This window comes from Bombus terrestris, chromosome 11, assembly GCF_910591885.1.
Source record: "Bombus terrestris chromosome 11, iyBomTerr1.2, whole genome shotgun sequence".
Taxonomy (NCBI): Eukaryota; Metazoa; Arthropoda; class Insecta; order Hymenoptera; family Apidae; genus Bombus; species Bombus terrestris.
The window spans coordinates 1,309,058-1,325,841 of NC_063279.1; the positions used below are offsets into that span (position 1 = coordinate 1,309,058).

The following is a 16,784-nucleotide window of genomic DNA, read 5'->3' on the forward strand; positions in this document are numbered from 1 at the left end:
CGTCATGGAAAATTCCTATTCCCGAGCAACAACCCTCTCCCCTTCCCTATGTACATACCCCCTGCTCTCCCCCACCTTTTCGCAGTCCCCACTATGTCGTTGTCAGGTACTTATGTACATCCCCCACTCTTTTGCAAAATTCTCTTCCCCCACCACCTATCCAATGGTACCGGATGTGCGGCAACGTCGCAACCGTTAAGTACATAAGGACGAATGGAAGGGGGACGGAGGGGGGTATGAGAAAGAACTGGCAACGTGTACCACATTCAAATCTGGACGGAACCCGGTCGGCCTCTCGGTTCACCTCCGCACAAAACAGCAGAAAACGCGGGCCGCGAGAGAATTGCGTGTACGTGTATAACGAACGAGGCAACCGACTAAACTGTTTAAGATTCTTCTCGTTTTCCTTCCTCGTGCTTATCGGTTGTGTCTCTATGTCTATCTCTCCTCCATTGTCAAGTACAACAACCACAAAATAGATTCGCAACTCACAGAGGCGCATTTCGCGGCGCCCTCGTGCGACGACCCATTCGCTTTCCCCGCTGTAACTGTGGTATATTATATTTCGCGCGCGCGCACACACAGTTTCATGTAAATGTCACGGGAACGCAAGGGTAGCGTATCCGTGTGGCGGAAGTGTTATTTCGTTCTGTGGAATTATGTGCATGGACATTCAGGTTAACGAGAAGAAGAAGAAGATGAACGACAGGAGCGTCGACGAAGACGTACAAATCGTCGAAACCCGAATCAACAGAGGTAAGCTTTGAGGTTATGGGTGGCGGCGGTGGTCGCGGTGGCGGCGACAACAGACTCGCGCGTATCGTTTCCCCCTCTCTTTCTCCCGATATTCCTCCATCTCTTTTTCTCTTCCTACCCATCTGTATTCCCCTCTCGTTTAGATTCTCATCTCCTATCCTTTTTTACCTTTCTTGGTACTCCTGTGTACTCTTCGCTTGATTTCTACCACATCCAATCTCCGTACCCTCTCGCTCTGTTATACGGGTTGTACCAGCGCCCAGTGCCTAGAAGGTACACGTCGTGTTTTCTGTTTTCTATGAGCTGTGCCTCGTGCAGACCCGGCGAAACGTGGTTCCCCGATGCGACTACCTGTCAACATCTGCATCTCACGTGTTGACAATATACCGTTGCAACAACGACACATTACTAAATACACGTCTTGTTCTCTTAAAATCTGACGTATACTTTTTACCTTCTATTGCATTCCTTTTCTTGTTCCATACAACGCAACGATTGAAACTATTTCATTTTTCTTTCTTTTTTAAAGATTTTTCTTCAGTCATTTATAAACACTATATGTACCATAGTTACCCTATTTTGGCACATGTAAATTCACAGTTATATAAAACATCTAATGTCTATTAATTTCAATATAATACTAAGGTTCGTTTATGTGCACGTGGATATATGTTTGTTGTGAATTGTCTTTTAAAACACATACCAGCGTAGTCCTAATTGAGTTTGAATATCAGCGTGTATTATTGTATTTGAATGACATACATACAGACATCGATTGCAAATGCTGGGAAAGAACTCATTAAGATTGTTTATGTTTACCAATTATTGTATTTACGTTATGTGATTGTACATATAAAAGTAAAGAATACACATAGGAAACATTATTGGTGACATATGCACGGTGCTCAGTGTTTGCAAAAATATATCTATATCCTGTTAAATATACATACATTGTATTGGTTATTACTATTTAATATTTACACGGACGATAAATCGTTAATAACAAGACTTATTTGCAATACGTTTCGATGTATGATCAATAAAAGGATGTTAATTCACATTTCATTTTATCCGCGTGTGCTTGCAGAAGATGACGTCACGGTTTATTTAAAGTAAACGGTAAGATGATCCTGGCAATATCGTAGATATTTTTTTGGGAAGAAAGTGTGTAATGAATACTTAAATTACAGAACCGTATAACTTCCATAAACAAAAAATATTACGAGAAGCTTAAAGCGTGTCGTCTTTTATTAAAAGCTTTTTTGTATTAATGAAAGATTATATGTGGATATATTCTTTTATGAAAATTTAATTACGGTCAGATAATAACAAGTCTACATTTATTCATAGATAGTTTATTTTTTGAGCTTTGTATGCATCGCGAATAAATTAAAGTTAGGATAAGGAAATAACATACTATTACATTGTATGGCATACATTGTGTACATGGTTATTTTATTATATAAAAATAATATATAGCCTGTTTTGTATCAGTACAATGAAAAAGTAAATGTAGTCATTCATTATTGAAAACGCTCATAAGAACTTTTGCTTCCTGTTTTATAACTATTTTCCTATAAGTAACTGTAATCTTTTTAATGATTTATGGTTAGATATACCGTGCCATAATATTACATATAAATATAACATAATGTATATTACTATCAGTATCGATGTGTAATTTCGTTATTATTAAGTAAAGAAATAACTGAAATAAAAAGATGGAAAAGCAAAGAAAATTAATCAACCGTAGATAAAAAAGATGTGGAAATTGTCATTGAGATTATTATAGATTATATCCTTTTTATATGTGAAGTATTCCAAAAGCTTTTTGGCGCCACAAAGCGTGATGAAAAGTAAACATTATTGATGTCAGTTACTAGTTGCAAGATAGATCTATCTATTACTAAAAACATTTTTTCAATAATGCTTTTTTATTAATTTTGTAAATGACACATATAAACTTCCATTTACTCTTTTCCAATCGAACTACTGTCATTAGTGAAATTTTACAAATTATCAATATTAATAAATGTTTTTGCATAATAGTAACAAATTTCACAATTAAATTAAAAAAAAATCGCGTTATATGATTATCCTATTTGACAAAAAATAGTGAAATCGTAAAGGAGACGTTTATAACCAACAACATATGAATTCACTACTATCATTAGTTCGTAAATTATTATGCAAGAGGCTCCTGGATTTTGTTCTTTCAAAGTAATTTCGTTCATCTTTATTCCGTAATTTTGAGTACTTTAGCAAAATATATTTTTTTAACAAAGTTTAATATGTATACGCAAAGTTTAATATATATATATATATATATTTTTTTTTTTTTGAGTAATGGAATAATCAAATTTTTAAAATGCAAAGGGCACTATTATATATTACAGTGAAAACAAATAATGATTTATTTAAAGTTACGACTTATTTAGATCTAGTGAAGTTGTAATAGTTTAATATGGAATAAGATTATTAAGAATTTTCTTTATTATAATTGGTAAAATTATAGATGATAAAACGCATATACATATTACATACTCTAGTGTCCGTTCTAGTTAATTTACATTTGTGCGCCTCGTGTAACATGGAGCTGATCTCACTCCTCCGACCGTCCGCCCGTTTGCTTCGCCGGCACATATATGCAAAGGCAGCTATATACACTGTACATACGAGAGCGAGAGCTGGGAGGGAAATATGTGCAGACGCAGTATATAATGTATCCGCCTCTATGTACTACATAAGAGCTAAAGAATGATGTAACAAAGAGGCAGTTTCACGAAGTTTGCCGAGCATTCCCGAAGCGGTGCGGCTTCGTCCAAGTCGCATGCGTGCTTGTGTACCATGAAAACGCACACCACGATACTTGTCAGCTGCTGCAAGTGCACGCCGCCATATGCAATTCTACTGAGTTGCGCAAAAAATTACATTTAGAAAAATGATAGAGCATATTTAGACGGTCCTTTTTCATTATTGTGAATATGTCAAATATTTGTTCTCCCCACTCTTCGAATCATCCTTGTTTTTCTCATCACAGAACACTAAAGCGATGGTAACCTCGTCCCATACGTCTTATCACGATTAAGGCTATCATATTTAATTGTGTCTCTCTGTACTATATTTCATCGCGTTATGTAATGTTTGCTCTTTTGATTTCATAATTGAACAAAATGAATGATATACGTTGCTATTAGGAAGAAGAAGGAAATTGTAAGAGAAAGATTGTGAACGTTAGAAAGAAAGAAGGACAATGCAGTTATGGCAAAGAGAATGGATAGATCGGTACAAGCACATCCTGTTCAACGCCATATTGTTCTTCAGTAATCTCTTCCCCCTCCATATCCACTCCCTCCCCTCCCTGCGAACTGTGCCTTCACTTGGCATAGCAACAGCAGCAATAGAGGGCTGCTATAAATAGATTGTTATGACCTTCCAGTGTTGCCAAAACGACTGGCCCAGCGTATGCCATAGAAGAAATCGGGCCAATCAAGGCCGCGACGGCCATTTTGTAATGGCAACGTTGCACGGTCATATAGATTAGCATCTTTGTTATCCGTGTTATATATATAATTATTTATAGAAAAACACAATCGAAATAAAAGAGTAACAAGCATATAAACATTTTAATTACAACGTATATAGTTATGATTTTTTAAATATTCTTTATTTTAGTTTTAGTTGCTTAATCTATGCACGAAAGCTAACGGTTTTTTATTTTGTATCTTAATAAAGACGTATCTTTATTCGTAAACATGCTCATACGATGCTGATAAATACAACTTTCTACATCTTTTTGTTTTTATATGTTTCTTTAAGTATCGATCAAGCGACGTTGCTTTTCCCCGCATACATCTATGTATTAGTATGTACGACTGAAAAGTGAAAAAAGGGAGACCAAGTGGGCGTGCCTGCAGCAAGAACCGGCAACGTTGCAGCCGTAAATCATGATTAAAATAATAAGTATAATACATATGTAGTACATAGGAGGCTGTCGAGTATATGTATGTAAGGCTGCGCAGAGGCACAAACAGCGACGTATGTCTGGCAACGTTCTGCGCAGCTTCAGTTCCCCCACCTTTGTTATTTAACCCCCACCATCACGCAGAATCCCACGGGTAAGTTCCAGGAATGGCGGTGGGGGTGAAACGCGGGCGTTAGAGGAGGGAAGGGCACCTGAAACCACGACTATATACCGCCGCGTGCGTTTACCAATCTTGGCACTTTGCCTGAAAGAGCATATCGACCGTGCAACGTTGTCACATCGTCTGCGCGATCTTACGCGCTGGCCCTGGCCACTCTTTGAGCGGTATGTACCTAGCTGCTGCAGCCGATCCCTGACACACGATGCGAAATCCGATTGAGGATATGGTTCACCTATTTATAAGATTCAGTGACGTATCTAGTATAAAATTTCATAATTTCCTGAATCTCTTGAAATAAGTGAAGTGAGAAGTACGGCCAAATGATAATGATACTACACTGGAGATTAAAAGCAGTTGAAAATGTTGATCACGATTTCGATGATTTCTGAGAGTTATGCAGAAAAGATTTTGAATTAATGAAATATATATGGATTTATAGATAAAATTTAATTAAATTCTACGTGATATTGCTATGGTATAATGAAAATAAGAAGTTTGAATGACCTATTTGTTTGTAAACATCTAAGAAATCCAATTTTGCTGTATGTATATTTCATTATAACCGTTGTGCAGTTTTATATATATATATATATATATATATATAACATATATATACAAATATATATTAATAATATATATTTGTTACATGTATTATTGCCGAAATTTAATTAAAATCTCAATTTATAAAACGCGGTGATATAGAGGGAACAATAAACATTTCTTTGTTGGAAGTATGAGTGATGAATGTAACACGTGACAAGCATGCGTATTAACATAGCGTATAAAGATTTTTTTAATTTTATTTTCCAATTTCCGGTATTTAAATACTTATTTACTACGAAATTTGAAAACTGAAATGATCTTACGTATTTTATTTATGTTTTTTATTTATATAGCACAAAATTATACCTTGTGTGTAAATTGTATAATCACGATTTAAAAAACCGTAAATACCGGAATAATTTCTACCGCCTTCGAAATTTTATTATCTTTGGGAGAGAAAGTTGAGTACATCCTTCACTTGTCACTGATCGGCTTCGACTAAAGACTGCTGCCAGGCAACGGTCTTATATAGCTCTCGTATCGAACACCAAAGTATAGTAATTAGTATAAACAGAACCTTCTATCTTATAAAGCATTCATTTCTTGTAAGTTAATGGACATTTCTTCGTAGCGAATGAATTATTATTACAATGAAATGTAATTTAAGGATTTTGTTGCGATATTATCAATTTTTAACTTATTTATATTTACCGTTATGTTTATTTAAATTATCGGCGCATGCGCAACATGTATGTATTTTATATCTGGATATAAAATTCAACATAATTAATAATATTGAGTGCGACGGATAGATGGCGACAGTTATTGGGAAGACTACCGATCCCCTTTTACCCAGAGCAATAGAAATCTTTGTATACTCTACACAATTTTAATTCAAATTGTCAATTAATTAAATATAAAATATAGACAAATTATATTATAACAGATTAATATTCTGAATTATTTTTGTTTTTGTTGGAAGGACTTTTTTAAAGAAATTATTGTCATTTGTTTTTCAACTAATACATATAATTTCAAGTATGTTGTGTATATATTTTTTCAAGTAATGTATATATACAACTCAATGTTTTATCGAATACTCGATAAAATTCATTGTATTTTGTACTTCCACATTTCGCGCAGTAAAATACAATACAGATTTACGAAGTTGTCGGTTAAAAATACCGCAGTGATATAAAATTGGGGTATCTGAAAGAATTATCGATGGACATTAGGGAGTGCAACAGTAACGTCAGATTCCTAAAAATGGAAAGTTAAAGCCAACGGGTGGTGATACGTCGCGGAGGACGATACTGGCACATACCTAACGGAGTACAGTCAGCGTGGAAAACTAAGCGTGCCTCTCTAGTCCGTAAGGATTGGCGGTCGGCTAGACCGCGGAATGCCTAGTGTCCCGTGCAACTGCAGGCAGACAGCTCGATGCTACGGCATGGCCTACTGGGCGGCCTGAAATCGCAGTTTTACAGAGGCGAAGTCCGCGTAAAATGGCGCTACCCTCAATCGAGAGCTCCTTAATCAACGGCAAAGCTTCGCCGGGGTCCAGAGGTACGCCCGTGTTACAAACAGCATGTACATAGTCAGTGTGAACGATACCACCGTCTACGTACGTTTATCTACCCTAGAAATGTATCCCTCGAGAGTCGAGTCGGAAACTCTTTCGCGCCACCTGCTATAATAATTGCAATCGACAGAGGCAAAGTGAAAACGTCGTCGAGGGAAAGCGTGAAAACTTCGAAGTCGAGAGAGTCGAAACAGAGGAGGAGGATAGAACTTTTCCTCTGTCTGAGCCTGTTTCTCGTCTCGTCGTGTAACATGGTCGTGTGTCGTCCCATCGACAGTGCACATCAGTAGACGCACCGCGTATAACCTCTTCGCTGGTTTACAACTCATCCAACCGATATGTGATTTCGACTCGGCTAGAAAGCATCGTTGATCGTCAAGGATGAGGAACGATATTACAGACATGCATACGGTGAACGCTGATAGCAGCACGGACGCCATATGGCTCGAGAAAAGGAGTCCGTTGCAGACGGCACCCGATCAAGTGTCACTCAGTACGTTTTTAAATGCATCTTTCCATCATTAACGAAAGATGCGTTGTGTCTTTGTAAATCCTAGTGTGGTGAATTTTTCTCGTATCTTAATGTACACGTGCGCGTACTCTTGATTAGCCCCTCGTTTTCGTTTGATAATCGATGTCGGTTGAAAAGAGCGCGAGAGTATTTTTTCCATCGATTTCAAAGAAAAGAAACGTTTTCATTTTTTACAGAAGGTAATTTATGGCTGTTTTATTTAAATGTCGATGTAAATGACAAGGGATTCAAATCGATTAAACAATGAATAATCAATTAACACATGTCACGTGTATAGTGTACAGTGTTTTGAAGTGCCTGACGTTTTACAAAACTGCGAGTGCGCAACTACAGTTTCGAATTTGTGAATTCTCGGAAAATATGGTTTCTAATCCGACATTAGACAATTTTGCAGTCCTGTGTACATTACGAATCTTAGATATGTGTATATATCACGCAAATTGCCGGTACCAATCTTGTGCTGTGTTATTATATTCATCTTTTGCAATTTAGTTGAATTGTAATGTTTAATTGAAAATGAACTATTATGAAAATGTTTTTATGCTTATTTTCTTTGTCTATATTTTGTATGAAAGGAAAAACAATTAAAATTTGTATAAGAAAAATGAATAGTTGTCATTCATATTCATAAACTTAGATTAAATATCAATAATTACAGTGCAAAAATAACTTCGATTGGATAGTGCGTATCTTGCGCGTAGGTCTTAAACACGCGTATGCTTTCGTACAAATTAACAGCGCCAAATTTCGTATAATATATGTAGAAACGAACTTTATAAATCTTATTTAAGATGGATAAAATTGACAATTTAGTGGGTTATTATTTTTGTGGGAGTTCGTTCCGCAGAATAATCAAAGATAATTGCTTTAATTCATTACTGATCATATATTGTAATCGTTTGTGGTATACGATAAATGTATTTTCCCGCGCTCTTCTCCATCGATCGTCGTCTGTAATTTTTATACACAATCATCAAAAACAATAAAAAATAATTCATTTTTTCATTATTTTGATTTCTATAGATTTTGTTATTATGTTTTAATTTTGTTGAGAAATAAATAGAATTCATAATGATTATTTATTGTTATTTAATTCACTAAAACTTGATAATATACTGACATTATGTATTTCAGTTATAGTCTAGTATTTATAACGAATATAAGTTATTGTAATAATTAAGTGTTTGTTATTGTAAATAATGTGTTAAAGAAAAGAATTATACATATAAGATTAAAATATAATTTTAATTAATTCTCGATTGGTATTGTTTAGTAATTTGGATTAAGTTGTTTAATTTTAAAGTATTTCATTTTAGTTTGTATTCTATAAGCATTTTTCGTGATGAAAATTATTAATAAATGTAGAATACACATTCAAATTAAATATTGGAATTAAGTAATCTAACTTAGACTACTATGGTTACCTATGGGTACCACTTAAGCGTTAAATAACAAACCATTTAAGCAAAATAATTTTATCTAGAGTTCAATATTCCTTAAAAAATTTATGCCACATAAATGTATATATCATATTCTTTATTTTGTAATTATCAAAAATAATAAGAGTATATTATATATTTTCCAGCTTTTGATAAAGTCGTAGTTAAGCAAGAACTTCCCGATGAGGCGGAGATCCGAGAACTGGCTGCCAAAATGGTGGAAGCAAACAAGGCGAAAATGGTCACAGGAGTACCAGGGGCCCCACCACAACAAAGGCCCCCACAATGTCTCCTTCCACAATCAAATCTTCCTGGTATCCTGGGATACTTGAACAAACGACCAGCGGATTCGTCAACTGCTGTATCAACGAAACCTCCTACGACGGAAGGCAAAGTACCGCCTGATGATGAAAGCCAAAGAGGCCGATTCGGATGGACCAGTTTCGACGATTGTCACATACCTTATATATTTCGTTCTGGCGAAAAGTATTGTGCTGTACGAATTTTAGAATCTAAGTTGCTGAACAAGTACCTGAGTTACCTGCACTCGGATATCTACAGTTGTACGTGTATAAGGAGTTACTATATAACGGAAGCGGAGAGTAAATTGTTCACCGATATAAACGTGAAACACTGCGAGAATCAGTTTGGAAGAGATCCATTTACGTGTAAAGACTTAGTGGTTCGACTTTCGGACGCAAAGGAGTTTTATACGTTTTTGGACGTGTGTTACACGAAATTAACGGCCGGGACGAATCCAAACGTGTCAAATGGACAAAAGGCTGATAAATGTGGATTCATTCGGATAAATAAGGAATCCGTTGTTCCTTACACGGTGAAGGACGGCCTTCAATACGTCCCTCTCTTTTACTTCGAGGGCGAGACCGAGAATCTCAAATTGAAAGCGGAAAAACTCGAGGGTTGGGACTTATCGTATTTAAAGTTTTGTTGCAAAGTACAGGGTATTCGTAACGAACTGTTTGCCAGTGAAACATGTTCAGTGATTAGTTTGAATGACATTAAAAGTTATTTTCCGCCCGGCACGGGGTTCGAAGATTATTGGCCGACGAAAGTGATGGACTCTCAGTTGTTAGTGAATAGCAAAGGTAGTGGTAGCGGTGGCGGTTGGACCAAACAACCCACACCGCCAGCGACCAAACCAGTTCCCGTGCAAAATAGTGCGAATAAAGCGACTGTTAACGCACGTGCTGCCCCTATGCATAACATGCTACCACGTGGATCTGTCGCAAACACATCGCAAGTGCAACAACGAGTCAGCCAACCTAGACCCGTTGCGACCACCCATCCAGCACATTCTTCGCCAACAGCACTACCTTCAGGCAGGTCGAATATCGTCACACAGCCGATGTTGAACACAGTGCAAAGTGTTAATGGCTGGACAGGCCTCGTCGGTGGTCAACCCACCTTTCAAACGGCGGCGCTTGTTTCTCAACCTAGTTCTATTGTACGAATGCCTTCGTCCCTAAATATGCACAATGTAAGTCGCTCTCTACAATGTTTCCGCTTTTATGTAATTTAATAAAAAGTATCCAGTTGTTTAAAAATATATTTATATTATTATATATTTTTGTTGTAATATTATTAAAATTTTATTAAAGTTAGAATATGTAAGAATATTTTTTAAATACATCATTATGATTAGCTATTTTTTCTATCTCTTTTTGAGAAAGTTGAAAACCTAGTAAGGGTCAATGTTGTGTTAGTATAATATATATATATATTAGGTCATCCTATAAGTTCATTCCGTTTTTCGAGCGGTTATATATGTTAAGATTGTTTACATACCTTTCAGTTTCATGAAAAAATGTAATCCCCCTCTTGTTGTACAACTTCTTCCCATTTTTCAAGTGCATTGGTCCCTTATCGCCGTATGTTTATAAATCGACACATGAAATGTATATACAAAAGTCGGCACGAACTTATGGGATGACCTAATATATATATATTATAAATATTAAAATATAATTATATATATATATATATAAAATTATATTTTAACAAACAAAGACAAATTGAAATAATATACTAATGAGTTTTTCATTGATAATAGTTCAAGATTTTTTATTATAGCAAATATCTACAGCACCAAAAAATTATTCACAACAATCTAGTAGAAGTAGAGGGGGTGGAGGTAGTGCAGCAGCTCAGTACCCTGGAGTTTATCCAGTTACAACTATGCAGAATGTTGTTCAGGCCCAACCACCCCCTCTTGTCAGAGCAACAATTCACTCCAATCAACCTAATCTTGGGTAAGCAATAAAAAGTTCTCTTGAAAGTCTTCTTTATTCTTCTTTGTTTCTTAATATACAATATCTATGTACATGTTTTTTAAAATGAAGCTTTAGAATATTCAGAGCAACTTTTCATTTTTAATATTAAGCATTCTCTCTTCTTACACAGCATTATCAATATTTTATGCTTGCTTCCAATTTAGTGATTGAAAACAGTAAATTATATATTAGATGTGAGTTTTTATTGTTAAAAAGCACGTTATGGAATATTTTGCTCAAATATATTTAAATAACAAATCATATACATATGTTAAATATCATTTCCCTTTTGACAATTACAATTTATCTTTCTTGATGTGTTACTCAAATTTAAGGTGAAATTAATCATTAATTCAATACAACTTCATTCATGTAGTAGTTACATTAGTGTAAAAATGTTTATTATATTTATTACTCACACTGTATATAGTTTATCAATGCATATTAAAAGTTCATAATAGCTTTATTTGAAAAGTGATCTTAATATGATGTATACTAGAATAAAATGAGCATGCAGTGTCGAATTTTAGGGAATCACTTATTTATTTGAAGTATATAATTATACTATTTGCAAAAATGTTATTATTTATTATCTGGAAAACCTGCACTATAGCTTTTTGCATTTGTACATACAACGTATGATTTTTTTGTATAGTTATCCAACCTATGGGAAGGATGACTGGTGAGTCCCTGTAAAATGTACTATAGTCATGATTACTACACAAAAGTAAGATAGCATGCACAAGAACATTATAATTAACAAATTTTTGACTTATATAAATCTGCAATAACTACATATTGCCTGTGTTGCCTCTTCAAACGGTACTTATATTCTTTCTAATGTTTTTATTTCTTTTATTTACTATACACATATATCTACTTTATATTTTTCTAGATATACTTTTATTTTCGTTTTTTTGTAAATCATATTATTATCAACCTTTTTTCATAGAAATGCTATTAAATGAGATATTGATATATGTGGAAAATGTGAATAATTTGTATTTTTTTGTAAATCAATTTTTCGTTTTTTTTGTAAATCATATTATTATCAACCTTTTTTCATAGAAATGCTATTAAATGAGATATTGATATATGTGAAAAATGTGAATAATTTGTATTTATTATTATTATTATTATTATTATTATATACATATATGACTGATTTGTACACTTTTCTTTATTATTTAAACAATAAACTATGTTAATCTTTTATTGTTGTTATTTATTTGTTGTTTAAAATATTAATTAATAAAATATTGAAATTTGTATAATACATAAAATACTCTTGATGCTATTATACATTTAAGCATAAATATAGTAAATCAATATATACATTTTGTAGGGAATCTGATTACAATGATTAATATCTCATGTACATATTTCTCTATTTATATTCTTTTAAACTAGTATACACTTTTAAGTTTCCCAAACTATTCAACAATGTGTAGATTTTCTGTACAATATTGTATCTTACATAAACATTTTGTAACTTTATTAAGTACTGTAGTTCATGTAAATTACATAATTATAGTTGATCATATATATTTCCTAATTTGTATGTTCCTTAAGATTTATCATAGAGTGTTTCCATTTTAGGGTTACATCAACATATACTACGCCTACTTTAGGTGTACCAAATGCTGTTACAGCAAGTACATACCCTCAAATGCTAGGTTTAAGTGAACAAGTACAAGCTCTGATGCCGTCACCTACTCAGGTATCTACGCTATTACACCCACAAAGGCATACACCATCCGTACATAACACATCTCATGCGAAATATCCACCACCATTAATACCAGTTAATGGTAGTAATAATAGTTCCAGGTATGACATTGTTTACTTTATCATATTATCATATTATATTTAAATTTTTAATAGGAACTAAACTACTTTAAAGGGAATAAATAAATACTTTATTATTGTATTGAAATATTTATTTTCAGGGATTCAAGAGGCAGAAAGCCACTGATCCCAATATCAGAAACACATATATCAACCTGTCAAGTTCAACCTTATCAAATTCAGAAAGCGCTTGTAGAAGACAAAATGGTACCTTGTATTAATTTCAAGCCATATATATATTCTGAATTACTGATGACGCTTCCTGACTTCGTGGCTCAGTATTTTCCTATATGTGACATTAATAGCTGTCGACAAGTCCTAACAGATGTCTTGCATATAGACTTATATCAAGGAAATAGGTAAAAAAGTACTATTTTTTGCATATATGTCTGTACACAATGCTCTTAACTTTACCAATAGTAAGAATTTTGCAAGTATATCCCTTTTTATTTACCTTAAAATATTTTGTAGGAATGTACATTTACTTCACATTATGACTGATGTAAATAACTTTTAATTTAAGATACTTTCTTTTAAAGGCTACAAATGAAAATGTTAATGGAAGCAGGGAAGTGTTCATCTTTAAACGAAGAACTACCATTAATACAAGTAAAAAGTATAATGAAATACATGCCTCAATTGAAATATATGTTTAATAGAGGTGGTGAGATGGTAATGCCTGCACCTGCACATTCTTCTGAAGAACACCCTGCCAAAAAACGTCAACGCACCAGCTAGGACTGGCTACAGCCTTACTGGCCTACTTATGATTACTATCATTCGGCATTTTAAAAAAAGCCGTTTCCTTTACTCCAATGTAACAAGTCAGCATTATTATATGCCCTGAAGAAACGTAAACCAGATTATTCTGTATTGACGTCATGTGCCAGAAAGAGTGCACGCAAATGAAGATTACCTTTTAGAATACAAGGGATCTGTGACATACTGTGAGCTACTTCTTTCTCCAAAGTGTATCTATCGACGAAAGAATACTTGTAAATAAAACTGAGATGTATAAAACTAGTGTTGCACAGTTGGCAATTTAGATATGCTTTTACATATTAAGATTATTAATACTTTTCTTTAAGATTTTTCGTTTACAACTGGAAGTTGTCGAACGATCAATATAAATACTGTGACTATCACACACACACAAGACCATTCCTTTCTTCTTTGTTTGTCCTCATTTTATTTTTCTACCTCTACTATAAAGTATCTTACGTATAGTATTTCTTTATAAATAAAATGAAAGTTTTAATATTAATGTGATTCGGAGAAAGAAAGTGCCGCCATGCGATAACTCAATAACAGATGCGAAATGCAAGAAAGTGGTTGTTTGAACTTGCTTATATTGCACGTTGAACGGATATCAAAAAGATTTGGCATTTGTATATTTAAAGAGACGGAGGTAATGCTTCTTCAAGTTCCTAGTTATTACTAATATGTATCATGATAATTGCTGAAAAATAATTTAAAACTGTTACTAATTCACAACAATGGTTTAACGTAAATTGTGACATAAGTTTAGTGAATCTTACTAGAGAAAAAGTATTCTAAGTTTAGAATCTTGGAAAACTCTATTTTCGAAAGTTCACTTATCAGAGACACCGTACACAGTGATGCAAATAATTTTGTTCAAGTATTGTCTGTGTAAATATCTAAGTCAATAAAAAGAAATGCAATTTAGAATATCATTAAAAATATGACACATATTAACAGTTGGTGAGATATCTACTACCAGTGTTTGTGAAGGCTTTATAACTATTTCAAATGTGAATACAATCATTTAAAGGATGTAATTGGCTTCTTTTATTTTTTATAAAATGAACAAAATAATTATTAATTATGTAGAAAGTTATGTAAAAAAATACAAATTTATATTATGTAAAGCATAAATTGTCTTATTTTTTGTATTAGCAAATTTCATGATTATTATTTATTAAAACATATTTCATAAAGCTAACATAAATTATTAATATATATATATGTATATATATATTAATTAAATTAATTAAATACTATATATATATATATATATTAATAATTATATATATAATATATTTTATATATGTATATGTATATAAAACATTTATTTATATGAAAACAAGTATCGCAGAAAAAAAGTTTAGAAAACTTACAAATTGTTAAACATATAAAGCCACCTGAGATGGTCTTCCGCTTTAAAAATAATGTAGGTACGGAAGTAAAATTATTTGAGATAATTATGTAATATAATTTCCGTTTACGTGCATGTTTTTTAATTCGTTTAATTAAATGGAAGGTAACTAAGAAAAACGAATTTGGGTGTAAGTACGCTATTTCTCCTAATCCTGACTTTGAAAAAAAGAGGCTTAAATTAATATTATTGACTGATTAACTTTCACATTCGCTTTTACTATTACATGAAACAGAAAAAGCTATGTATATGCAAAGAAAGAAACATGTGTATATATATGTATATGTATGAAAATAATTCTAGTGATAAATTAATGTTGACCATTATGGATTTTCATATAATAAAAAAGGCTTAGGCATCCTGTTACGGTGGAAATGGTATATTTTGTTATTTATAAATTACACTTAGTCATATCACGACTTCAAAGATTCTATTGCCATTAAAAAGACTATGTACCACGGACTGGTGTCTACTCTTTTCTAATGTTAACGAAAAAAATGATAAAAAAATAACCCAAGAAATTCATACACGAAAAGCATTCAGTGAAAAACGTCTGTACAATATGTAAAATAATATATTTATTATTTACGTCTTTTAACATGTCGGGTTTTGATTTTTGTACTTTCGTAAAAAGAAACTTATTGTTAGAAAGAGAAAAGGAAATACAATTGCAATTAGTATCATTTTAGCTCATTTTAATTTTAAGCGCGTGCATCATGGATACTTTATTTAATAAATTAAGTACAATATGAACAATGTTTCTTGTACTAATATGTTTGTGTTATATTGAGCGCTGTTATAAATAAATAGTAATTATTTCTTATGTATGTATATAAGTATATAAGAACAAAAATATTATTACAAAAGGATGTATGCCACTGAAGAGAATACGAATACAAACTGGTAAATAAATATCCAAGTTGGAAGAATTTCTTGAATTATTTTAATAATTGCTTCATGTTGTCCCATGAAGTATATAGAATGTAGTATGCACTATATTCTGAAATTACAAGAAAAAGAAGGAAGAAATTTGTGGGCCCAGTCGAAAAATTAGAACTTAATTATTTTTAGTATGTTAGATTAGAGCATTTATTTGTTAACATGTTAATATGCGTGTATTATACTTTATCACACTATCATCTGTACATATAGATCATAAGAACTAGACATACTAGACATTTCAAATAAATTCATGATATAATTAACGAGTGTTGGTTATTTTATGTTAAAGTTAAATACATTATATTGACTAAAAAGAAGATTTACATTTGAGTCAATCAGAAGTTGCACTGATCTACTCCATAAAATGAAAAACAGAAGAAGGTAACGATGTTACAAATACTATTTTTTAAATTTATTTTAGAATTTAGTATCGTTTATGTCATTTTCTTTGCAATGAATGAACTTACGGAAATAAATTACTTGTTTCTTGAAAATTTAATATTAATCATGTATTCATGTAATGAAATTAT

At 32.8% G+C, this 16,784-nt stretch overlaps 1 protein-coding gene and 1 long non-coding RNA gene across 9 annotated transcripts; one reads left to right on the forward strand and one right to left on the reverse strand.

Moving 5' to 3' along the window:
- The first annotated feature begins 240 nt into the window (after window positions 1-240).
- LOC100648908 lies at window positions 241-14,935 on the forward strand. 8 transcript variants are annotated; one of them, XM_012313325.3, is made up of 8 exons: window positions 6,869-7,010; window positions 7,088-7,519; window positions 9,144-10,495; window positions 11,089-11,267; window positions 11,944-11,970; window positions 12,888-13,118; window positions 13,238-13,495; window positions 13,676-14,935. In XM_012313325.3, the coding sequence occupies exons 2-8, from the start codon at window positions 7,408-7,410 to the stop codon at window positions 13,872-13,874; spliced, it is 2,358 nt and encodes a 785-aa protein (XP_012168715.1). In that variant the 5' UTR covers window positions 6,869-7,010; window positions 7,088-7,407; the 3' UTR covers window positions 13,875-14,935. The 8 variants fall into 8 exon arrangements, with proteins under 8 accessions (XP_003398705.1, XP_003398704.1, XP_048266522.1 ...); XM_003398657.4 differs by lacking the exons at window positions 6,869-7,010; window positions 7,088-7,519 and adding an exon at window positions 241-756; XM_048410565.1 differs by lacking the exons at window positions 6,869-7,010; window positions 7,088-7,519 and adding an exon at window positions 3,129-5,065.
- On the reverse strand, window positions 6,477-6,859 carry LOC125386035. The gene is made up of 2 exons (XR_007225856.1): window positions 6,769-6,859; window positions 6,477-6,653 (listed from the first exon to the last, which is right to left on the reverse strand). It is a non-coding gene; the product is annotated as an uncharacterized LOC125386035 (long non-coding RNA).
- Window positions 14,936-16,784: the final 1,849 nt, after the last annotated feature.